At 41.6% G+C, this 26,526-nt stretch overlaps 1 protein-coding gene across 1 annotated transcript in view; it reads right to left on the bottom strand.

Moving 5' to 3' along the window:
- Window positions 1-776: 776 nt before the first annotated feature.
- The window catches only part of XKRX (XK related X-linked), a 70,179-nt gene continuing 44,429 nt past the window's right edge, over window positions 777-26,526 (bottom strand). The window contains exons 2-4 of the mRNA XM_060087235.1: window positions 12,775-14,063; window positions 8,268-8,536; window positions 777-2,429 (exon numbers count right to left, since the gene is read on the bottom strand). Coding sequence (XP_059943218.1) covers window positions 1,684-2,429; window positions 8,268-8,536; window positions 12,775-13,109 — 1,350 coding nt within the window. The 5' untranslated portion in view covers window positions 13,110-14,063 and the 3' untranslated portion in view covers window positions 777-1,683. The remainder of the gene's footprint in view (window positions 2,430-8,267; window positions 8,537-12,774; window positions 14,064-26,526) is intronic.

The following is a 26,526-nucleotide window of genomic DNA, read 5'->3' as shown; positions in this document are numbered from 1 at the left end:
GTTAGGTTGAAAAAGGAAATCTCCACTGCTCCAAAGCAAGTCACTTCACTCTCCCCCAAATTAAGTATGCAATCCTTTTAGCCCCAAACAGTGGTTGAAGATGGGAAAACCACACTAGACATATCAGCAAATAGGGCAATTCTGGCTCATAGCCCTGCTACTTAGAAGAGGGAGCTCTTCCAACACAATGTCCTGACACTGTATAAGAGGAGGGGAAATGGCTAAAGATAAATTCTTAACATGATTCCAAGAGTAAAACTGGATGAGAATGAAAAGGCTTAGGTTAGATTGTTCGCAGTTCTTCACAGCACTGTGGTGGGCACAACTGTACATGCTACTAGGAGTTCTTCTCACTTTCCTGGTCTGTGAGGGGCAAGCTTTAGTTAGGTAAATGCTGGGATACTCGATCCCAATAAGCAGTGGCCATAGTAACTTCAATTCTTTGGTGACTTTAGAGGCATCCAGCTGACTTTCTCATCAAAATACCCAACTCATATAAGATATAAACATTAAGATACATAAGGAAGGGAGAACTGCATTCATCCACTGGGGGTGTGGGAGTGAGCAGATGGTTGATAAACATATGCTCCTTATTAGAAAGTAAAATCCTGTGGGCAGAAAGCAGTACCGATGATGATTTAACGTGATCTCGTTTCCCTCCTCCGCCTTCACTCTACCTTGGAGTGTTAGCCACTCTCCCAACCCCAAACAACATAAAGGCGATGTCCTAGCTATTATTACCTCTCTCTTCCCTAAAAAACAAATCAACAAAATACTCAGGATAGTAGGAAACACAAAGCAATCTTCATTTCTTCCACACATTAGAAACATTTTCAATTACAGTTCAGCTTCTCTGAGATCTACATCAATGTTGGTCAAAGAGCACAGAAAAGCCAGGTTGGAGGGAATCCCTGATAAGGAGGCATGAAGTGAGAGCTTTGATTCAACCACTCCACTCAGCACAGTGGAGGCCCATGCAGGTCCCTGAGATAGTCATTCTGCTTTATGCCTTGAAGGAAACCCACTCTGTACTCCCTCCTCAGAGTGTGCCTTTGAAGGGCCACTGAAAGGAAAGATCCTTGATGAATGATCACTAGTAAAGTCCTAACGGAGAGCTAACTCATTTAAGGAGCAGCTCTTTTAATAGTGGGGGTTTTCCTCTTAATCAGTGTTTCTCACTGGAATTAAAAGACCCCAGCCACATTCACAGTTACAGGTTTCACATAACTCAGACTGTTTCCCGGGAGGTACCCATAGCTGATAAGCAGGCACATCCTCTGATCAGTCAGGATATATTCTGGTGGGATTTTGGGCCATTCAGTTCAGCTCACAGAAACCTCAGTAATGCTCAAGTGAATGAGCAGAGCTTAAAGGTCACAGAGAGCCTTAGGTGCATGGATGTAAGTTATCTCATAGGGCAGCCAGACAGCTGACCTGGGTGGGAGGAATGTGAATGATATCTCTGACCCTCCCAGGTACACAATAGTTACCTTGGTGTCCAAACATAGCAGTCAATCTTAAGGAAATAAAATCTATTTGGGGGCTGCTCTTTCTTCTGATAGGCTTACAGAAAACTCAAAACAATGTCCTGGTGGGTACTCACCCATGAGCCTCATCGTCTCCGTCAATTTCACAGTTGCTCTTGGCAACCCCAACCCATCCCAAAATACCCAAAAGACAGAATCAGACAATGCTTTGCCTTGTTTCAGCATCAACAGATGGCTCTGAGTTCTCAACCCTGCCCCGAGGGAGCTGGTAGCAGCAGACACAGTGGAGATAGTCCACTACATTGTGGGTGAAGAGTGAGCGCAATGGGTGCAAGTACTGGAAGAAAAGGAGCATGAAGCCAATGGAAATCAGATAAGCAATAATGAGCTGCAAGGCAATCAAGGAATGACAGTAATTCAGTAACACTTTCACTCCAAAGAACTTAAAAACCAAGACCATGATCACATTCTCTAACAATCTCACACTATAGTGCAGGCCCATGTGTCCCCAGTTCTGACCTTTCTCAACAAGGTCTCTGTCTGCTAACTTCAACTGCAAAGCTGACCAGCAAGAGAAGTTGATGCCAGCATAGAGGACGGTAACGGAAATCAGCACCACTAAGGTGCCAAGCTGGCTGAAATTTTTCTCAATGTTATTGGGCATATGGGCACCACTCCTCCAGAACTTAACCCAAGGCTCTAAGAGGATGATCAGGAAGTTCAGCAATAAGAAGGGCACAGCCTTCAATTTCAAGGTGGCTGAAAAGAGCACGAGAATCATGAGGCGGGAGGTGATCTCCAATGTCCGCCAAATGGTGATGCACAGGACTTCTAGTGGCCCAAGGCGAATCTTGTATTCATCGTACTTGATCTGGATAGCCAACATATTGCAGAGGGTAGCCCCATAGGTGACAGATATCAGGGAAAAGACTATTAGCACAGCTGTAAGAAAAAAAAAAAGAAACAGAAGAAAATAGATAATCAGTCAATGTTGGTGAAGCTTGTACTCTGACCCAGAGGTCCAGAGAGATGATAGGTGAGACTCAAGGGCCCAAGTTAAGAGCAAACCTACGAATGAACAGAGCTACGTAAACAAACAGCATACACAGAAAGAAAATGGAAATAAACTAAATTTTTTTGTGTGACAGGGATTGGGGCAGTTTTTAATTTTTTCTACGTTTCTCTAGTTTCTAACTTTCCCATGAAGTAAGAAATGAACATATACTGGCAATATTTTAATAATCATATAAACATACAAAATAAACTAAAAACCATCACTGAGGGGTCACTAGCATTAAGAGGTCACTAACACAAGAAAAGTACATATAAAGGGATGGGCAGCATCTACCTGATGAAACAAGCTTCTGAGAAAACAGTGCTGGAGGCAGAGAGAACTTGATCTGAAAAAAATCCAGTCTTAGGAGACTCAGAGAGAATGCCTTTGGTTATAGAAGTCCCTGCTTTGATGAACATCTTCTTCATGGAACTAATTTTGTTTGTGTATGCTTCTAGAACATAAAATATATACTGGAAATTCCATGAGAGCAGAAGGGACCATGTCTATTTTGTTCACTGTTGTATCACCAGAGCCTAGCACACTGCTTGGAGCATAGTAGGTTCTCAACAAATGTTTGTGGAATTAATGAAGAATTCTGAGTTTAGAGAGGCACCATAACATACCTACAATTAGAAGTGCTTGGTTCAGCAGTGTGAGAGCTTGTGCGATTCATTGAATATCCATGTGCCTCGGTCCCCTAGGTCACTGATATACTCTAGAGTTGCTTGTATTACTCATCAGCAATACCAGTTTCCCAATGCTTTGGCATACTTTAGGAATCCCCAAACTTCTGGCAGAGTGGTTTAAAAATTTAAAAATCCCATTTCCTAACCCATAACATCCATACCACTGTGCGTTAGAGTAGGAGCCCTGAAGGATCAGGATGCCCTCTAATCCTGCTATCCTAAGTCTCAACTATAGGTCACACAGTGGCTCTTTCCTTTTCTTCCTTTCTTTATATCAGAGGATACCAATCACTAAGAAAAATCTAGTGCTCTCAAGGAGAGTGAGACGCCGGAGTGTACACATCCAAAAGAAAAGCTGGAGCTTTCTGTTCCCATAAAAACACTGGATCCAGGGAACTAGAGCCATAGAAATGTCAATTTAATCTGCAAGAAAAGTAAAGACCTTCCGATAGAAACCCAAAAAGAAGCACAGCGTTGTTTCCGAGATCTTTTCTAGCTCTAAGTAGAGGGTTGCAGTCTCAAAGACTGGAAGACTCTCTTAAAGTGTCTACTCTTACCTTTATTTTTATTATTTATTATTTTTTTCCAGCTTTATTGAGAGATAATCGACATATAACATTGTATTAGTTTAAGGTGTACAGCATAATGATTTGATATACTCTTAGCTTTATAAACCACTATCAGTCCCATCCTCAAGAGTTGATGCTCCTTGTAGAGTTTGGAACATCAGGGCATATGTACAGCCAGCCAAGTGTGGTGATGCTTTCCCTTAAATTTAGAACTCGTTTATTGATAGTAGTGTAATAAAAAGAAGAAAGCCTGATGTTTCCAATAAATGTAAGAACACCTTCCATCTGTCTCCCTACAAAAAGACACATGCCATAAGAGGTCATAATGCTGCTAGTGAAATTTGCTCATCTATGCTGATCCAGATGACCTCCCAGAGAAAAAGGAATAAGAAAAGGGGTAGCAAAGAGAAGACAGGAGGGTGCGTGAAAATGAGGAAAACTAAAACCAAAAAGTAGTTCACAAAACCTTAAAAGAGAGGGTGTTGTCAGAAAGTTTTTAATAGGAGAAATCACTGAAGAATTGAAAACAAGGCCTTGTAGAAAGCTTCCCTTACATCCTTTGTAGAGTGACCTATAGTTAGAAACACGGATCCTAAAGGCAGATGTCCTGCATTCCAATCCTCTTTGCCATCTATTACTTATGGAACCTTGTGGGGAAATTTGCTTAACCTCTCGGTGCCTCTGTTTCTCATTTGTAAGATGTGGATAATAACAAGTATCTCATAGTGTTATGGTGAAGATTTAAATGAAATAATTAGAGAAATGCCTGGAACATAGTAAATGCTATCTGTTAGCTCCTATCATCATCATCATCATCATCATCACCATTCTCTATTTCCAAAAGTACAGGAGATGCATTTACTTTGTTTAGGTGCTACCCTGACACTTAGGAAATCAGGTGATTTCAAAATTGATAGAACATCTAGACATAAGCCTTACAAAAATGTGAAAAACCTATAATAAGAAAATGATACAATTTTACTGACGTATATTTAAAAATATTTAATGACATGTACTTTGGTAAACTTGTATATAGTTGGCCCCCTGCATCCACAGATTCAACCAACACCATGGATAGAAAATACTCGGGAAAAAATTCCAGTAAGTTCCAAAAAGCAAAACTTGAATTTGCCATGTACTGGCAACTATTTACTTAGCATTTACCTCATATTCATAACTATTTACATAGCATTTACATTGTATTAGGTATTATAAGTAACCTAGAGATGATGTAAACTATACAGGAGGATGTACACAGGTTATACACAAATACTACACCATTTTACATAAGGGATTTGAGAATCTACGGACTTTGGTATCTGCAGGGGGTCCTGGAAACAATCCCCTGAAGATACCCAGGGTCAAGTATAGTTTTCTTGCTACAGGTCTTACATATTTATGACACAGTGTAGTGATGCTAAACGGATGTATATTTATCTCCAAACTCACCAAGTTGTACACATTAAATAGGTATAGGTTTTTGTTTGTCAATTGTACCTCAATGAAGTGATTTTTAAATACTTAATGAAATGGAGAGTTAAATTATCTTCTAATATGAAATTGATTGATCCTGTAAAGATGTAAACTCCCTCCAAAGTAACCTAAATAATTGAATGCAATCCCAATCACAGTCTCAATAAAATGTTTTTTCTTTTGTTGTTATTGTTTTGCTTTGTTTTGTTTTCTGGTGGGTGAATTGACAAATTGATTGTGAAAATTCATTCTGTTTGGAAGATCAGGCTAAATTGCTCTACTAGATATGAGCTGTGAAAGGCCTTTGAAAGGCACAAGACCTAAAAGCAATAAAGAATTTGAATACATAAAAATTTAATACTTCAAAATGCCAGAAAAGGGCTTCCCTGGTGGCGCAGTGGTTGAGAGTCCGCCTGCCGATGCAGGGGACATGGGTTCGTGCCCCGGTCCGGGAAGATCCCACATGCTGTGGAGCGGCTTGGCCTGTGAGCCATGGCCGCTGAGCCTGCACGTCCGGAGCCTGTGCTCCGCAGCGGGAGAGGCCACAACAGTGAGAGGCCCGCGTACTGCAAAAAAAAAAAAAAGCCAGAAAATACTCCAAGTATATTGTCTCTTATGTATAGTGTGTTGCACATCTGTTACATGTGTGACATGTATATGCACATTTAAAATGTGTGTATGTACACACATACAGAACATTATACAAATGTATACATACACACTTATCCACAGCAGAGAAAGGATTAATAGCCAGAATAAGTAAATAGATCCTCCAAATTAATAAGGAAAAGGTAAATAACCCACTAGAAAAAGTGAGTAACATATAAGTAAGATATTTAAAGAACAGAATGACCAAACATGAAATGATGCTCATAAAGAAAGTAAATTATTAAAATAGTTATTTTATAATTATATAAATATTTAGTTTAAGATATAAAGAAACAGGCATCTTCATACACTGCTGGTGGGAATACAAATTCATGCAACCTTTTGGCAGTACTGCTAAAATTCTAAATATGCATATCTTTTCTCCCAGCAATTCTACTGCTAAGAAGTTATTCTACAAAGTCTCATTCCAGTACACAGATGCTTATAAGGATGTTCATAGGAGCATAGTCTGTAATCAGAGAAAAACTTTTTTGCATGGATGGAAAAATTATAAACAAACTTTAATCCTACCAACAGAAGATTAGGGAAATAAGAAGGAATGGTCCAATTCATATAAAGGAAATATATAGTATATTTATCATTATTATTATACATATAAATAACTGTTGAATAAATATTGGCATACTTTTGAAAAAAACATGCTGCTGAATAGAATGTTTAATTTGCCTTTTTTGGCAAATATATATATATACACATATATGTGTTATATGTATGTTTATATTTACATAATAAAAAGAAGTCTGCACTACTGTGTATAAAATAGATAACTAATGAGAACCTGCTGTATAGCACAGGAAAGAAAGAAAGAAAGAGAGAGAGAGAGAGAGAAAGAAAGAAAGAAAGAGAGAAAGGGTGGGGGGAGGGAGGGAGGGAGGGAGGGAGGGAGGGAGGAAGGAAAGAGTCTGGAAGGATATACACTAAATGGTAAACAGATTACCTTTGGGAAATGAGATTAGATCTCCTATTTTATATATATTCTGTACAGTTTTGAGTCTTTACCATAGCCATGTCTGATTTTTATAATTGAGAAGAATAAGGACCAAAAATAGTAATACATGATCATGGTAAAAAGAAATCCAAACCATATAAAAGGGTATAAAGTAAAAGCTAATAAAAGTCAGCTGACTTCTCATTTTCACTCGCTAGAGGTAAATGGTTCCTTGCATATCTTTCTAGAAATAGTCTGTGCATATACAATTACCTGCAGGCCATCCGGTTTGTGCATGTATTACTTTTATAATGCATACATATTTTAATTAGATAGTTTAATTATCCTCAAAATTCTCAGGAGGAAAAGCATCATCATTTCCAGATTTTTCTCCCCATACTACTGTCAATTCTAGGTATGTAAAAAGCTTCAAGACCAGTAGAACTTCATGAACAATTCTTAGTAGAGAAAAAAAGAGAGCACATTTCCTCCTTTATTTGAAACATAGGGCTTTGCCAAGCAGGGTCAGCACCTAACAATAAGGAAATGGTCCAAAGCTGTACCCACAGCTGTACCAGCTCCAGCCCAAGCTAGAGGCTTACTCATCTTGGGATCCCTCTTTTACAAGTGGGAAATTAAGACAGTGATCTCTTTGGTAACTTCCTCTAAAGATTACAGAGAAGGTCAGAACCGGGACCAGGCCTGACTCGCATCGGTATTCATTCCACACCCCTTTTTCTTTCTCCCCACTGGAGTTGGAAGGAGTGATTAAATCAGTGGTTCCCAAAAGTGGCTGATCAGAATCAACTGGGGTACATTAAAAAATGCAGATTCTTGGCCTCTCCACACTCAGATTGATTCAGGTCTGAGTATGGGATGTAAGTTTTAAAGGAAAATTTCATCCAGTATGTTTTCTCATGATCCGTAATATTTGGGAACCTCTTACTTAACGGCAGCCATCCCTAAACCAACCAACCAACCAACCAACCAACCAAACACACTCAGTACAATTTAAACACTGTGGGTAGGGAAAATGTCCTACTGGCTGCTGGTATTACTCGCTTCTTCTGGGTCCAGAGAGGGTTTTGCCGTGGCATTGTTAGTCTAAACACCTTACCCCAGTTTCAGAAATCTGGTAGGCCTGAGATGTCTGGCTCCCCAAGTTGACTCTCGGTGCTGTCCAACTAGTTCTATAATACCAATAGAGTAATCACTAGCCACACATAGCTACTGAGCACTTGAAATGTGGCTAGTATGACTGAGAAAATAAATTTTTAATTCTAAATTTTAATTTACATAGCCACATGAAGCTGGTGGCCAGTATATTGGACAGCTCAGGTCTAGATTTCTAAGACCCTTGATTTCAGTGGAGCCCTCCCCTCTCCTGACCCCACTCACCTCTACCCAGGGGGACCTCTGCAGAGATCAGGGTCACATAGAGCTGACAGGTCAGCTGGGGCACTGAGCCCAGGAAGGCTTGGATCTGTGACATACGTTTGTAGGCACTGCGGTGCATAGCCAGGGTCCGGATGGAGTGGCCCACCTCCCATTCTATCAGAGCCTCCTCGCCATTTATTAGCATCTTCTTTCGGGTGAGGCTGACATAGGGCTCCTCCTGCCCTCCTTTCTTCCACAGTGTGAGGCACTTAATCATGGCTTCCAAACATCTGCAGAAGTAAAGCATCATGAGTACTTAACTAAAGCTGTCCTAGGAAGGAAAGTTGTAGTGAGGGGGGAAAAATAACTCACGAGGGCTGTGCTACTTTTTGCCATTCCTTCTCTCCTGTTCTACTCGTTTCTCATAAGGCAAGGAGTTGGTCATGCCTTCCACGTGTCACTTCAGTCTAAATCCTTTGTGTTGGGTTGGCAATCGACCAACCTAAGAACGCCAATTCAGAAGTGTTTGAGGACTTAAGAATAAGCCTGTGACAGAAAAATGGCTTGAACACAAAGACATTAAAAATGTGTTGAGAGAAAATGATGAAGGTTCCAAAAGGCTCTGGTTTTCATAACACCTCAGGTTCCTGAGGTAAAGCATTCCTTATTCAAAGCTTTCAGCTCCATAATCAGAGCTTTTGAGCTCTGCTTTTTCAAAACAAAGCCCACAACTATAACTGTCTCAGCCAAAAAGTCTTGGAGGGGATCTGGAAAAACCTCTCAAATATACAGGAAAGCCATTTAGCAACGAAGGTACCTAAAAGGCTTGACAACTCAGAACCGAATGTACTATATACCTAGAGAACCTCAAAAGATCTCTTTAAAGGTTGTTCTGGGTGCCTCTTGACCTGTTTGGGAACAATAGCCTTTTAAACTTCATTCTTTCTCTACAAAGAGTAAAACATCCTTATGAGATCCTATCATCCTTGAAATAATATTAAGACCACATTTCCTGCTGTAACTGTCCCATATCCCCCATATAAATCAGATGTCTTTAGCAGTTCTGATGTGGTGAAAAGAGAAGCAACTAGAACATCTTGTTTTGGAACACCTGAGTTACCACTTCCCCCACTCACACTGAAGTAAATGGAAACTGTGAACTATTTCTTCTAAGTAAGAACAGTTGTGTCAAAAATTAAGCAGTCTTTCCTGATAGGCTGAGGGCACGGGTTGCATTTATCTTACCCACCACCCTTATCAGATAGTGGGCATTTGATAAATATTTGCTGAGTAAATGAAAGAGTTAGAAGGAAAAAAAGAATACAGGTTGAGAAGTGATGGAAGGAGAAGATAATAATTAATAATGGCAATGTAATTTAACAACAACAACAACAAAAAAACACCAAAGATGAGATCAGATTTATATGCTCTCTAGGCCTTTGGCTCCCAATAGAAAAGCTTGGAACAGTGCTGGCTGTCACTCTCCACAGGATCCCTTTTAAAAAAAAACATTTATATTGGACTACAGTTGATTTACAATGTTGTGTTAGCTTCAGGTGTACAGCAAAGTGATTCAGTTATACATATACATATATCTATTCTTTTTCAAATTCTTTTCCCATTTAGGTAATTACAAAATATTGAGCAGAGTTCTCTGTGCTATACAGTAGGTCCTTGTTGGTTATCTATTTTAAACATAGTAGTGTGTATACGTCAATCCCAAACTCCCAATTTATCCCTCCCCCCACCATCTTTCCCCTTTGGTAACCATAAGTTTGCTTTCTAAGTCTGTGAGTCTGTTTTGTAAATAAGTTAATTTGTATCATTTTTCCACAGGATCCCTTTGAGATTGGTGCATGTGTACTGGCCTAAAGCATGTAGTTTGAAACATCCATGTTGTAGGGAAAAATCTAAAATCCAGGAGAGAAAAAGATGGAAGGAGAGAACAGAAAAGGAAAAAAAGCAACTTTCTCTTCTTATTCAGGAAAAATGCATAAGTACATTTCCAACAAGAGAGTTTAGATTTTAACCCAAGCCCATCAATACTATTGCTGAATAAAACACTGGGGGAGGCGGTGGCATGAAGAATTCTGTTTATACTTCTATTCTTAAGGCCATTTACTGGTTTAAGTAAACATGTTTGCCTTGCTTATAAGTGGCAGTAAATGAGAGTACATTTTCATTTTCAGAAGTATCTTTGCATTTCATATAAGGGAGCCAGGACCTCCAAACACCTTCATGTGCCTAATAGCATTCATCAAGTTCCTGCCTACCTAAAAAGTAATTTGCCTTGAAAATAAGCATTATCAAGGATATGATTTATGAGCTTTTAATTATTTTTTCCCTGCTGTGAGGTAGCTGACTGAGATTATAAATGCTTTTCAATCATTTCTAGTGGTAGCTAAATGACAAAAATGAAACATAGTACTCAACACTCCATATGGACGGTCCAAATCAAAGATGGCTTGGGAGGCCACAAAGCAAAGAGAGAAGTCGAAACAGGGAGGTGGGGCAGAACTTACTGAAATTTGCATCTTAAGAGTGATTGATCCGTTAACTCCATATATTGCATTTGAAAAGGGCAAGAAGAAAGGTTTTCTTGCTCCTCTAATGACATCTCTAAATGACATCTTGGTTCCAAGTTCGAGATGAGGTCTTCCTTTCACAGTTTAACTTCAAAGATTTAGAACTGGAAAGGCCCTTTAGATTACCTAGTCCAGAGGTTGCATAGGCCAGCTGAGTCACATCTCACGAAGAGCTGTGGCGTGTTTGGCCCAGACAGTGCTTTTATTTAATTACCAAAATCAGTTGTCAACATGTTCAATCATTCTATTTCACATAAAATCCTGTCTTGGGAGCTTGTCCTGAAAAGTTGGGGCCTTGGCGATACTGGGTCTGAATTCCAACAGGAAAACAATGGGCTGGAGCTGTAGAGAGGCTGGCCTCCTTTAGGCAGATCTTGCGGACTCCAGATTGCCACAGTACTCACTAACGCTCCATCATTTCTCTAACACCGAGAGTTCATTTTTACTTATCATCACACGTGAAACTACTGTTTTTTCTCACCCTTGGCTTGCTTCACTCGTTTATGATACCTGCCTGGCCCCTGTAAGTGTTTGAGTTTGAGACCCATGATCTAGCCCAACCCATTTATTTTACAGATGAAGGAACTGAGGCTCAAGGCATCTTCAGGGATTTCACCAAGGCCATGCAACTAGTCAATGACAGAGGGCAAACTAGATTCCAGGTCGCCTGAATTCCAGGCCACTGTTTCTGTTGATGTCTCATATTTTCGCTGATGGAGCATAATCAATTCCTCTCCATTTAAACATATTGATAAAATTTTCTTTTAAAGGGGGCAGTTCCATCCTTAGTTTCAGACTGTGTTTATTTCTAAGGATGAAATATCTTCCCATTGCAATTACAACATCAACACTCTGACCCATATTCCTCAGCTGACTGCAAGTTTCTGCCTCTCTTGCAATCAAGATAAATTTGGTCCATTCTTTCCTACTGACCTCAGAAGTTTTGCAACATCTCTCTACCTTGAAAATCACATAGCATCCAAATGAGACTTCTGACACAGATGCCTGTACCCCTAGGATAAGGCACATTCTTTTTTTTTTAACATCTTTATTGGAGTATAGTTGCTTTACAATGGTGTGTTAGTTTCTGCTTTATAACAAAGTGAATCAGCTATACATATACATGTATCCCCATATCTCCTCCCTCTTGCGTCTCCCTTCCACCCTCCCTATCCCACCCCTCTAGGTGGTCACAAAGCACCGAGCTGATCTCCCTGAAGGCACATTCTTGTCCCTTCAAAGCAATCTGAATGGGAAGACTCAATACTATTACATTGTGCTACAGCATCCAGATGGAGAGAGAAGCTATCTTCCTTTGCCCCCTTCTAACCGTGTATCTTTATTGCAGAAAGATACAGAGATAAATAGGAGACCAATAAACTGACAGAGAAAAATAAACTACAATGGGTCCGGGTACCAGATGAGCACAAATGGCTTAAAATACTTTCCAGATGTCAAATAACTCCAGAAAATTTGAAAATATCAGTAGCAGCAGCCCAAGCAACTCAGGGTAAAGAAACTGAATGTGACATGGGATGGAGGGGGTAAGAACTTCCATCCAATTTAAAGAGCATCTAAAAGGCAGAGTCAAAATAACACACTCTGAAGCTATAGCCTGTGTTTACAAGGTGACCACATCAATTGGTCTCATACCAATTTTCACAACCCGAATCCGGATAGCAAACATTGTCAAATGAAGTCTTATTAATGGTACCATACATGGTTTCGGAACACAGGTACATGCCATATGTTCATTGTGGTGGCACTTAAGACTGCAGATAAGACTTTTTGGATGGTAGGCAGGGAAACCAAGAGTGGGAGGGAATGGGAGAATCGAATCGATTCGATTCGAGGCACAGTAACAGTCTTAAAAATATTAAATTTATCTTTCTCTGCACAGTTGGGGGGTAGGGGAGGAGGGAAAAGATTTAAAAGTTGCTCACCTGATAACAGGTCCCAAGAGGATTAGATGCATAAACAATGATAGTGGCTTGTCTTTGGCCAGATCTCTGTGGACAAAAATGAGCGTCAACTGGACCATAATGGATGAAAACATAAAGAAGGAAAAGGTGTATGCCATCCAGTAGGTTTCACTATTCTTCCGATAGATTCTAACCATGTACAAGGCAGATGCTGCCTCCCCACAGTACAAAAACGTGGAGAAGAGGATGCCAAATGGAAAGGTAAATCGGGGGTTGGTCCCACGGATGACATCTTCCTCCAGAGAGGATATCGGCTCCACGTTTGGCTCCTCAGGAATTTCAAAAACTCGGTCCATTGTCGAGGTTCTGAGTGTTGTGGTCTGGTCTTCAGAGCAATCCCATCCCCAACTCCCAAGAGAACCCTGTAGCCACTGCAGTGCAAGTATTGGTGAGGAGAGCTGTCAAGTCCAATTCCAGAACGGAGATCTACTAGTTAGAGCAGGAGACCACTCTCTCCTCGTCTCAAATTAGACTTGTTGGAGTCTGGGATGAAGAGCCCAGGAATACCACTTTGAAACTAGACTCTTGATTGGCCCAGGATTCCAATCGTCAACTACGTGCTGTGGAAGTTGGACAAGGCAAAAAGCAAGCATCTTAGCGCCCAGTCCGGAGTCCAATTCCAGGCGCGTCAAGAGCCATGGGAACAGCTGTTTCCGTGGCGGCTCCGCCTTTCGCAGCCCCCCAGGCAGGGCGGGTAGCCACTCTCTCGGGGGCGCCGACACTCAGCAGCTCCTCTTGAGGAGCCCTGACCAGTGTGCTCTCTCAAATCAGCCGAGAACTGAGCCAGGGCAGAAGAGGGGTCGCAGCCTGAGCGTCCCTTCGGGGATCCAGTTCACTGCCCAGGTACCTTAGCTAATGCTAGGCTGCGGCTATTAGCTCGCCTGCTCGCCGGCGGTCTCTCCGCACCCGCGCTCAGTCAGGCGTTCTCACAGCGGCTCCTCCAATTCCCCAAGCTCCGCCCCCAAGGCAGCCAGGCCAGGGGCAGGAGCAAAGCCACAACCCCGGCCCCAAGCGCTGTCAGCGGGGAGAGAAGCAGAGCGCGCGCCAGCTACAGGATCAAGAGAAAGCTGGAGGGGCTTCTTTTCCACAGAGAAACTTTGCTAGCGAAAAACACGACGTGCGGGGCGCCAACCCGGCCCGACGGATGTCGGCAAACTCTTGGGCGCCGTCTGCTGCCGGGGTCCTGCCTGGCTCGCAGTTCCAGCTGTGAGAGGTCGGTGGTTTCAGGAACAAAGGCACCGATGGCGGGGCTGCAAGAAATGGGAGAGACAGCTGGGGCCAAACAAAACCAGCCTGCGAGTTCCAGGGCGGGCAGATAAGGATGCTCGGTGCACAGAGGCGCGACAAAAAGGGGCTTGGGCCAACCTTCAGAAGCACTTCTCATCACGACCTCTGGACTCTGGAGGGAGCCACAGCTTTCCTCTTCGCCAACAGCAGCAGACCCCCAGTTCTACCCCGCCCTCCCTAACTAGCTCGCTCCCACACTCGCTCTAGCCAGGCGGTTAAGCAGGAGTGTCTCTCTCAGCCTCAGGGTTGAATTTCCCTGGGTCCTATTGCCCTACAGATTTTATCACGGTGGGGCTGGGGAGAGACCTGGGGGGCAATTGGGCTGTAGAGTTTCCTTTCCAAGCGAGAGTGTATGTAGCAGAAGGAAGAAAGAGAAAGAGGGAATGTCAAAGAGAGACTCAAGGTCAGCCCACAGACCCATATTATATGCCTTGATTTCTCCACTTGCAAAATGAGGCCAGGATGGGAACTTTAGAATGAACTTTCAGGTCTTTGGCTGTAAGGTTCTGAAGAGGTGCCAAATTCTAAATAGACTGGAGAGGAGCCAGGAGAGCTGTTAATAAAAACTGAGAGGGGTGTCTTAAAGAGCTCTGAAAATTGCCTAGATTCTTAAGAGCAATCTTCCCCCACCTCGCTGAGCTTTTGTTTTTGTGCCTTCATTTGCATAATTCTAAACCCCAGGGGAAAAAGAAAACATCTGCCTCCTGGTAATAATATAAATGTAGCAGAGCCTGTACCAATCTCCTTTTGCTGCAGGAAGTCAGTAAAAAGGATCTATGTGAGGAGTGGCCAAGTAGCAGCCACCAAAATGATGGTTTCAAGAAAGGCTTAGTCTTGCTGTTGTATTGGTTTTTAGGATTCCTGCAATTGCTGTCTCCTTTCCCCAGGGCTGATTCAAGAACAGATCAGCTTCAAAAGGTTGTTGCTTTTGAAGCAGATGTCCCATCTTGGTCTGTACCTGTGTTATCTGCTGGGTTAGGAGGCTGACGCTTCCTCCTTTCTGTTTCACAAGGCGGGGCAATGCTATCTGAGAACACTTCATAGTGTTGATGGCTTGGGCCTTTCCAAAAGGCACAAAGTTTTCTGCCAACAGTATACAGTGCAGAACTTCTTGTGGGCTTCTTCAAGACCTATTCCCAAGATGGATCACAAGTAGGGTGAGAAACTCATCTGTTTGCTGAATTGGGATAAGTTGGCCACCCTGACATGGGAGACTGAAACTAGGAAGACTGTAGAATCTCCATGTTTTTCTTTTAGCCTCTCCTCCTTCTTCCTTGTGCCCTTGTCATTCCCCAAATACACAAATCTACACTGCCTTCCTACTTTGTTCCAATATGATTCCTTCTGACATTTAAGGCTCTCTATAATCATCAGACTATTTTCCTCTCCAACTTCATCGCCCACGCTACCCTGCCACACCCTTTGCTCCAGTCCAGCAGGTTTTCTCACTTAATCACACTTGCCTTGCTCTCTCAGCGCCTTGTTGAGGCCGTTTACAACCCCCTTCACTCTTTTCTGCATTAGCCCAAAACCTAAGCTTCTTTCAAGGGTCAGTTCAAGTATTACCTCCTCCAGGAAGCCTTCCCTCACCTCCCCAGCTCTCACTTTTCCCTCTTTGTGCTACTGGCATGTACTCTCTTGCTCTAGTCCTTCAACTCTTTCTGTTTGCCCTGCCTCCTAAACAGAAGTGTAGACTCAGGGAGGGATGCTCAAGTCATGTTTAATGTGGTTCTTGTTGATGATAGTGATTAACAAATAGTGATGATGATGAAGCTTCCTCCCCTGTGTTTCCTCCAGGAAAACATACAAGACTCAGGCACACTCATCTCTAAAAGCTGTAGCCACTGTAGCTGGAGCATAAAGTCCTGTGGGGCACCTACTGCCTCAGTCAGCCATTCAGCTCACAGAGGATATCAGCCCACATGATCTCTCCCTTCTCAGAGCTCCTACAGCACTTTTTTGGGTCAATCCCACAGTTTAGCACCAGATTACAAAATATTTCAAGTATTTTAATCTTTATTTCACCACTAAATTACCATAAGCTCCTTGAAGGCAGAGACCCTACTGTTACATTTTTTTTGGATTCCCCCAAGGTTGATATATACGTGTAAATCTCCTGCCATTTGATCCCCCTCACCCACTAGCTTCTCTGTTTTCAGCCCTAGGACTCTCCGGCACTTTAGGTCACTAAATCCTCTGGTCTCTTATTTCCTTGTTCCTTTTGCCCTGCTGGGAGAAACTGACTGAGAATTTGCCCTGTTTCTGTCCAACTCTCCTTCCTCTTTCAGACAATCTCTAGACTCCAGCCCTTTACTCTTCTTAAGACTACAGACCTGGAAATGTTGATACTCATGGGACCGCTGAGGACCTGGGAACCCCTTCCCCATTAAGAGCACTGTTCTCCCAAGGACTGATCATCTGAGGTGATAACCCCATGCTTCCCCTTGAATGTTAGGCCGTGTTCAGGCGTTTGGTTCTGCAAGAAAGGGAGACCCAAGATTTGACTCCCCCTACCTCCAGCCCCCGACTCAGCTGGAACAGAGAACGGGTCTAAAAGCAGTTTGATCGAAAAGCTCTTGGCGTATTTATCAGCTTTCAGAACCCCTCTGAACTACATAAGGTTCAGAGATAGGTCTGAGCTTACAAAGCCCCTGAAGCCAGAGCTGACTCATAAGAGGTAGCTGGCTGGCATCCGTGAGGGAAGAGGAGAAGGAGAGAGATGTGCTGCAAGTGGCTGATAGTCTAGTCACAGAACACTATCTGGTGAAAGGTGATGGACAAGGCCTGGAGAATCAGTAGTTAGGATGGAAGAATGGCTTCCGTCTGCAGAATGCTCGGACTGTTAGAAACTTTAAAAGATATGTAATGCAAAATCAGTCAGGTATCCTCTGGGCCTTCTCTTTTTGCTCTAAGCTCCCTGAGGACAAAGACTTTTGATTATCCTTTTCCAAGCCACTCCCTCACCATCCATTTTCCAAAGTGGCTGCACCATTTTACATTGCTATCAGCACTGTGTTTCTCCACATCCTCAACAGCACTTATCTTTTTTCATTATAACCATCCTAGTGGTTTTTGATTTGCATTTCCCTGATGGCTAAATTGATTGATTGATTGATTGTGTGTGTGTGTGTGTGTGTGTGTGTGTACAAGGTCGCTTGAACACTAGCTGGCCACACTCATTCAGTTATTTCAATAAACATTTATTTGTAATAGCAGTAAGACAAAGATCTCTGCTCTCAAGGGGTTCACAGAGTGTAATGGTATAATAGACATTTGTCCTTTTAGGGGTGTCGCTGTACAGCATTTGAACCCCTTTATCTGGGGGAGAGGACACAGGACTCTTGCTAAGAAGCAGGGCCCCCTTGTAGTTGGGGCACAGGCATGTGACTTAGGCTCCCTCAATCCAAGGATCCATCCCTTGAATTAGGAGCCAGTGACCCAAAGAAGTGGACAATCTTCTCCAATTCAGACAGTCATGAAAATGTGCCTCTTGGTTCTTCCAATGTGGGAAGTGTCGTTGACCTTTGCCCCAGCTGCTGTGCTTTAAATTCACCCCAATATTTGCTGCTTTGTTCTGAAGCCACACTGCTCCCAGCCAGTTACTGAGCACAGCAGGGATACTAAGTCAGGTCCATTTCTGGGAGACACAGGACTATGTGGCCTGTGACTGTGGCAACAGAACTCCCCGTCAGCCTGGTTGAACTTTATTAGCACTGCACTTCAGTCTACGACACTTCCTACCTAACCTTCTTCTTTCCTTCTCTCATCCATAAAGGTCAGATTTACACTGCAGTTTAACACCTCTCCCAGCTTCCTCTGGCTCCCTCCCTATGTTCTCTCACTGACATTTTCCCCAATAAATCTCCTGCATATCTAATCCCAGCTTGGTTTCTGCACCTCTGAGGACCTAAGCCAACCCACTAATGGTGCTAGCATGGTGGTAGTAATGGTGACAGCTGTGATGTTGGCTGTGTAGCCCTGAGTCTGGTTCTCCAGTCCAACCTGTGATTCTGGGAGCTATTCAATATGCTTTTAAGACAAGCATTTTCTGCTTAAATTAGCCAATCAATCTCTGTTGCTCACAACTAAGAACCCTCTGGATTATAGGGGAAGGGACAAAAATATTCAACTACAATACAGTGTGACAAGGGTTATGATAGAAGCACAGAATCTGTGGAAGCACATAGGAGGCACCTAACCCAGTCTTTATATCCTCTCAAATGAAATAACCATATGCTACTTGGAATTGCTGGTCAGCTCTTCTCACTAATTTTACAGGCCACTCCAAATTCAAAGGCTCACAACCACCTTCTCAATTTACCATTCCTTAGGAAGTAGTTCTCATAGTTACATTCACATAAGAATTATTTAGGAAAGAAGACTACTTGCAGATTCCAGGGCCCCATCCTTCGAGTAATGCAAGTGCTCAGAGGATCATAACTTGAGAAAAACTGTCCCAGGGATAGCTCTACAATCTGTTCCTAAAACAATTTTATCCATCATCATAGTGTGCATTTCATAAATACTGGCAGCAGTTGACCCCTCTGTGGCCTGAGCCAAAGTGAAGATAGACTTAAGAGTCAGTCCACACACGGGTCCTTGATTTCCTTGGGCTGCCCATGAAGAATATCACCTGTAGTTTGCTCCCTCGCACAACTCAGTAAGAATTAAACTATCCGCATACACTTTCATATTCTTTCCTATTGGGCACATTATATGCTTGTTGGACCTTAAGGTGTTCGACCTTATGGCCAAGGAAAGGAGATATTCCAGCCGTGCCAAGAGGTGAAAGGGACTCCCCCTACACTATAGGATGACTCAATGGATGAACTAAGAGTAGAAAGCTTGTGTAAGATCATAAATTTTATGCCATTACCAGACATCCTTCCCAGTACTCCTGCCTCTCCTACTTGGCTTTATACTAAAGGGTCCCCCAATGGTCAAGGACTTCAGTTCTAACTTTTAAAAAAGATGCAGGGGGCTTCCCTGGTGGTGCAGTGGTTGAGAGTCCGCCTGCCAATGCAGGGGTCGTGGGTTCATGCCCCGGTCCAGGAAGATCCCACATGCCGTGGAGCGGCTGGGCCCGTGAGTCATGGCCGCTGAGCCTGCAGGTCCAGAGCCTGTGCTCTGCAACGGGAGAAGCCACAACAGTGAGAGGCCCGCGTACTGCAAAAAAAAAAAAAAAAAAAAAAAAAGATGGAGTTGTTATTATTAGTGGGAGAAGTCAGAGCAGCAGGGAAAAGTAGGATAAATTAGGTTGGCAAAGTCAGATCCCGGGAAGAGAAATCATGTAAACACAGGGTAGTGAGATCACAGTGGGCCAGATAATGCACAGTCCTGCCTGGCAGGACAGAAATCAGGCCACACCAAATCTCTCTGACCCACAGCAGTGTGGTGTAGTAAAAAGACCTACATTATAGACTGGAGTAAAACACTGTGGGTTTTAATCCTGGATCTGCTTCTAAATCTTTGTGTGATCTTGGTCCTCTCTGGGATCTCCAAGATTCTGTCTAGCTTAACATTCCATGACATCTGTGTAGTTAGGCATGGCTAGGCCTCCTAGAACCTTTGATTCCACACATAGTACTGTGGTTTTATCGCCACCAAGCAACTGAACAAGCCAATAACCCAAGTGTCCTAATCAATTTCTCCTAGAGATATACTCTCACATGTGAAATATAATATGTATAAGCATGTTTATAATAGCCAAAGGTTGGACACTACCTAAACATCCACCAACAAAGAACTGCTTAAATAAATTCTGGTATATCTATAATAATTATGGAACGCTGTGCAGCCATGTAGCTATAAAGAAGCTCTTTATGTACTGATATGAAACAGCCTTCTATGTAAAAAGTGAAAAAAAGTAGGGTGCAGAATAGCATTTATGGTATGCTACAATTGTATAAAAATTAGGGGTGTACATACACAAATATGCATAGAATATCTCAGGAAGGATACACAAGAAACTGGTAACAGTGTCTGACTCCAGCGAAGGGAAATGGACAATGAGGGAGATGGTAGTAGGGAAAATAAATATTCATCTGTTGAAAACATAAAAAAAGAACCTTAACCAGCCATGTCACAAACCCATCTTTTTCAACCATCTAGCAGAACGTAAGTGAACAAAGTTGGGAGAGACTTTGTTTCTGAAAGCAGAAAGAAGAGTCTAAGGCAATTTCTTGGCTCAGCCTGTCTCAGAAGTGTGTAGGTAGCTATGATGGGTCTTCAGCTATTTCCTTCCCTCTCTGCCTTCAAGCCTGAAGGTGCATCTTGAGAGGTGCTTCAGGCAGCTGACTGTCAACAGAAACTGGAGAGACTAGGAGAAGCTTCTATTCGGGTGAGGCCTGGAAGAAAAGTGAAGCAGAAGCCAAAAGTTCACAAACTACCCAGTAGGCATCTAAAGAGAATTTCTCATTCCTTGAAAAAGCTGCCACTGCACCCACAGTACATCGTGAGCTCACTGACACCAGACGAGATATATATCTTTGCATTATCAGTCCCCTACAAGAACAAAAAAGAGTTCACTCTTTTTTTCTGAAATGAATATCATAAAGAGCATTCACTGAAAGCTAGTAGCAATATAAAAAGTACAAAGTTTTAAAAGATATATAATTCATAGCCAAGAACTAACCATAGATTAAAACATTCAGTGGGAAGAACAATTTGTCCTCTATTTAGACTTATTTTATGAAGGATAATCATATGTTAAATTTAGTGAATAACTATGCTTTGAAATACAACTCATTAAGCAAAAAGTCTAGGGCTTGGGTTTAATATTCTGGATGGGCAAATTTACACTTTGTTGGTGAAGATTAGCTTTAACTATTATATAACTTGGAATAAATGAAAGAGCTCTTAGTTTTATTATTATTAATTTTCTTTATTTTTTTTTGGCTGCGTCGGGTCTTAGTTGTGGCACGGGGGATCTTTTGTTGTGGTGCGCGGGCTTCTCTCTAGTTGTGGTGTGCGGGTTTTCTCTCTCTAGTTGTGGTGCATGGGCTCCAGAGTGCGTGGGCTCTGTAATTTGTGGCACGTGGGCTCTCTCGTTGAGGCATACGAGCTCAGTGGTTGTGGCACATGGGCTTAGTTGCCCCATGGCATGTGGGATCTTAGTTCCCCGACCAGGGATCGAACCCACGTCCCCTGAATTGGAAGGCAGATTCTTTACCACTGGACCACCAGGGAAGTCCCAAGAGCTCTTTAGTTTAAATAATATTAATACCAGCATTAATTGAGTGCTTATTATGTGGCAGGTACTGTTGTAAGTCGTTTATGATATCATTTAATACTCACAATGCCCTTATGGGATGGGGCTATGATCATTTCCAACTGACAGATAAGAACATTGAAGCGCAGAAAAGTTAAGTGGCTTGTCTGAGCTAAAACAGCTTAGATAGTACAGCTGGGATTTGAGCCTAGGCAGTCAGGCTGAGGTGCCTGGGCCCTAGTCATTTAAAACAACAAACAAACTGTGTGGAAAATTCAAATAGGGCCTGCAGGGAAATATTAGGAATCGACTGAACAATTCCAAGGACACCAGCCAGAAAGATCAGGATTTGTGAAGTCCATATCTGAACAGTCACCTAAGTGGTTTCCTTAGCTAGTTTCTATATCCTACACCTTCTGTCCTTACCAAGCTTCCTATGATTCCTCTATTAACATGTCACTCCTTTGATCAAAAAGCTTCCAAGGGCTCCTTTCTGCCTATCTGATAGATCTCAAACTTGAATGTGCATCATACATACCTGTGGAGCTTACTTATAATACTGATTTCCTAAGCTGTGACCCAGAAAAGTTGATTTAGTAGGTTAGGGTGGGGCCTAGGAATCTGTGTTTTAAACAAGCTTTGCAAAACATTGGCCTATGTGGACAAAGCCCAAATGCTTTGTTCTAGCATTCAAGGCTGTCCATGACCTGGCCCCAACCCATCTAACTCCTGATATGAATACTCTATTCTAGAAAGGCCACTGTCCTCTAACTTCTCATATAGGAAGCATTTCTAACTCTAAACCTTTGCCCACACCCTCCTACCCATCTGGAATGACCTCCTGCCTTCTTTCCTCCTATCCAAACACTATACATCCTTCAAGGTGAACCCCAAGTTTCACCTGCTCTACAAGACTTAAAATCCTTAAACTCTCCAGACCAGAAGGATTGAACAATTAAGTCTCTACTGTCTGACCTCAATCCTTTTGGTATTTAACTGGTTTCAAGAGTATATGCCTTGCTTCCCCAATTAGATTGATGGCTGCCACTACCCACATGTGGCTATTTAAATTTAAGCTAATTAAGATTAAATACAATTAAAATTTCCATTCCTCAGTCACACTAGCCACATTTCAAGTGCTTAACAGCCACATGTGTATTGGTCAGCACAGAGAGAGAACATTTCCACGTCACAGAAAGTTCTAATGGACAGCATGGCAGGAGTCTGCTATGGCTGTCACAGCCACAGCTACCTTCTTATATACACTCCCTATAAACATTGCTTGCTGTGAAGTTCAGTAAATATGTATCCTGACCACAAAAAAGTGATGGATTTTCTTTTTAAACTCTGATTCCTATTTCCAGTAAAAATAAGGAGCTCAGATGATAAGTTTCGAATGTAAATATCACTCAGCATTTCTAATCAAGTCTCAAAACCCTTGCCTTTTCTCAGCTCTCATCCTCCTTGACCCCTCGGCTGTATGTGGCATTATGTACAGCAGATTTCCCTTGTCTACTCAAAATGCTCTCCTCCTTTGCTTCCATGACGCTGTAACAACAAGAATGATCACCATTAATATACTGAGCTCTTACTGTGTGCCAGGCACTGTTCTACGCATTTTACATACCTCATCAACCATATTAGGTAAATACTATTATTATCACCATTTTATAAATGAGGCATCTAAAGTTCAAAGAGGTTAATTGATTTGCCCAAGGTCACAGAGCTAGTAAGTGGTGGTTCTGGGACTAGAAACCTAAACCTCTCTTAAGGTTTTTCTCAAGGGTCATTACTAGATCAAATGCCTAAAATAGGCAAGGCAGACCATCAATTACAACATCAAAGAAAGGAAACGACCCATCGAAGGGAATCTCTTCTTTTCTTTTCTCCCCTTTTCTTTCCTGCCCTTCTAAAGCTCTCTTTTATTCTATCTCACATAGCCCTCTGATAGATTTTCAAGGTCTTAACTGCCTGGGGAATTTAAACCCAATTAATAAGTACTTGAGAAAAAGTAACCATAGTAGGTCAGGGAGAGCAGGGACCATATATTGCCTTTCATTTTCAGGAATTCCATTTTTTCCTAAATACCCTGTAGGCCCTTAACATTAAAACTTGTGTTGTTCAGGACTTGGAATTTCGATTCAAGCACTCTGCCAATAGTCCATTTTAATTACACTGGAGACTGTTTATAGCTTTTCTGTTCTCTGGGCTAGACTTTGTGTCCAGCAGCTACTACTAGAGGTAGTCAAACATAACAGAAATGCTGGAGGAGTCTGGCTTTAGGTTGGAACAGTCACCTGCTTACTAGTGTTTCACATTACCCTGTTTACTGATACCCTTAAGCAGGTCAAACTTAAGCATTCGTCGCCAGTACACCAAGGGTGAGGATATAGGAAAAAAGAGTTTATAGCAACTCTGAGCCCTGACTTCATGTAAAAGAGACAACCTGTTGATCCCCTAAACTCACCAGGCTCCCATAATGTGTTCTGAGCTACATAAGGCGTAGTTACTCGAGACAGGGAGCTACGTTAATGACTGTGCAGACCCTTTAGGGTTTGAAGCCTCCATTACTTAGGTTAAAGAAGAATAAGGAGTATGGAAAATCTCTGTACCTTCCCCTCAATTTTGCTGTGAACATTAAACTGCTCTAAAAAAGTCTCTGTGGTTGCCAAGGTCTGGGGGGAGGGATGGATTGGGAGTTTGGGATTAGCAGATGCAAACTAGTATACAGAGGATGGATAAACAACAAGGTCCTACTGTATAGCACAGGGAACTATATTCAATATCCTTGATAAACCACAATGGAAAAGAATATGAAAAAGAATGTATATATTTATAACTGAGTCACTTTGCTGTACAGCAGAAATTAACACAACATTGTAAATCAACTATACGTCAATAAAATTAATTAAAACAATAAAGTCTTAATTAAAAAAAAGAAAAAGAAGGAATATTGGCTTCTCTTCCTAGCTCTGCCACTAACTGGCTATGCATGTGTGTGTGTGTGTGTGTGTGTACAAATATTTAGTGAGAACTTTTTTCCTTTTACTATCCATTCATGTACCATAAATATTATAGGGTATTGTTTTGTGTTCTTATATTTTACATAAGCGTAATTATACAGAATTTTATGCAAGTTTTTTCTCAACAGTATGGTTTTGTTACATTTTGCTCTAGTTCTATATTGCTACATGTAGTTATAACTCATTTCAAGTGCTTTATGGAATATCATCAGATGAATTCAACATACTATAATTTATGTATTCATTCTGTTGATAGTAAAAAATGTAAGACAACCTAAATGACTATCACAAACTAAATCTTTCAGTGGACATCTGTACGTGCATACGTATCCTTATTCACATGTGGGAGAGTTTCTCTTGATTAAAAATCCATGAGTGCTGTACACCTGAAACTAACACGACATTGTAAATCAACTATACTTCAGTCAATCAATCAATCAATCAATCAATCAATAAAATGTACAATTTAAAAAAATCCATGAGTGGAATTACTTGGTCATAGGGTATGCATAAGTTCAGCTTTAGTAGACACTGGCAAATACTTTTCCAAAGTAGTTGTACCAATTTACACTACCACCAATAGTGGAAGAAAGTTCCAACTGACCCTCATTTTCATCAGTACGTGGTATTGTAGGTCTTTTTTCATTTTAACCACTCTGATGGATGTGTAGTGGGATCTCATTGTGGTTTAAGTTTAATTCCCATGATGACTAGTGAGATGGAGCACATTTCATAGGTTTATCATCTGATATGCTTTCTTAAAGGAGATATGGACAAGAATGAGAAAGAGGTGAGAGGAAGGATATGGGGGGGAGGTAGTGACTAAGGGATGGGTGTGGGATGATAACACTGTAGAAAGGGGAGCCTAAGGGCATTAAATCACACTTTCTAAGCAGACCAGTTTTTCTGAGGGCTAGCCAAGTGTACACAGATATGGGAGTCTCTTAAATTCAGCAGTTAAAGGTGCTATAAAGGTGCATGTAAAAGTGTATGTTAAACATGTTTGAAGTAAATCATAAAAATCTGGCAGCACCCAAAGGCCAAGTTCTCTTTTCCACAAGAGCAGCAGCTCTGGCTGCTTCCTGGCACCTTTCACCAAGTCGAGTTCCGAACGGGTTCTCAATGCCCTCATCTCAAAAAATGACAGCTCTGGCTTTGTGGATTCCACTTACAAGGCCACATGATACCAATGTTAAAGAGCACAGAATGGTAAATATTCTTCCCTTCCAGCTTTACTGAAGTATGATTGACAAAATAAAATTGTAAATATTTAAGGTGTACAACATGATGTTTTGATACATTTATACATTGTGAAATGATTACTACAATCAAGCTAATTAACATAACTATCACCTCACATAGTTACCTTTTAAAAAAATTTTTCTTTTTACCTAGCACCAAACAAACAGAACTTTCTATGGTATTCAGTAATAGACTGTAAAGTAACATGGTTTAGATCACTGCATCTCAAACCTTCGTGTATGTGTGAATCCCCTGGAGATCGGTTATAATGCAGATTCTGATTCAGGAAATATGACGTGACACCTGAGATTCTGTGCTTCTAACAAGCTCCTTGATGCTTCTGATCCAGGACCACACTTTGTGCTTACAACATGAGCTATGGAGTCAGACAGACCTCAGTTTAAATCCCAGCTCTGCTTTCTTAGCTGTGAAATCTCTGGTAAGCTATTTAATCTCTCTGAGCCTTAGTTTCCTCGCCTATAAAAAGATAAAAATTACCCACTTCACAGGTTTGCTGTGAAGGTTAAGTAAAATAATGCATATAAAATATGTATAGCCCGGTGCATGGAAAGAGTAAGTAACTGATAAATGCCAGCTATTGTTAATATTCCACGAACTGGCACTCCTACACATTATGATACTCTGAAGACTGCTTCAGAATGATTATCTGGAAGCACTGCAAGAGCCTAGATTAATCAGAAAGAGACAGATTGAATCATATTTAGTCATATTTTATGTTGAATCATATTTAGTCACATTTTATGTTAGGCTTACTTTATTGTATTCTAAATCTTTGAAAATTGAGACTTCATCTGTTTCAGTCAGGGTCCCAGCAGGGAACAGATGGTGCACTTGCATTAGCATAATTAGTGGAAAGTTTATGAAAAGGACTATCCACAAAAGTGTGAGCAAAGTATAGGAAAACAAAGAGGGATAGATAGTGCAGTAACT

Source organism: Mesoplodon densirostris, chromosome X (genome assembly GCF_025265405.1).
Source record: "Mesoplodon densirostris isolate mMesDen1 chromosome X, mMesDen1 primary haplotype, whole genome shotgun sequence".
In the NCBI taxonomy this organism is placed as follows: Eukaryota; Metazoa; Chordata; class Mammalia; order Artiodactyla; family Ziphiidae; genus Mesoplodon; species Mesoplodon densirostris.
The sequence above is the reverse complement of the archived record's forward strand: the minus strand, read 5'-3'. Positions and strand labels throughout refer to the sequence as shown.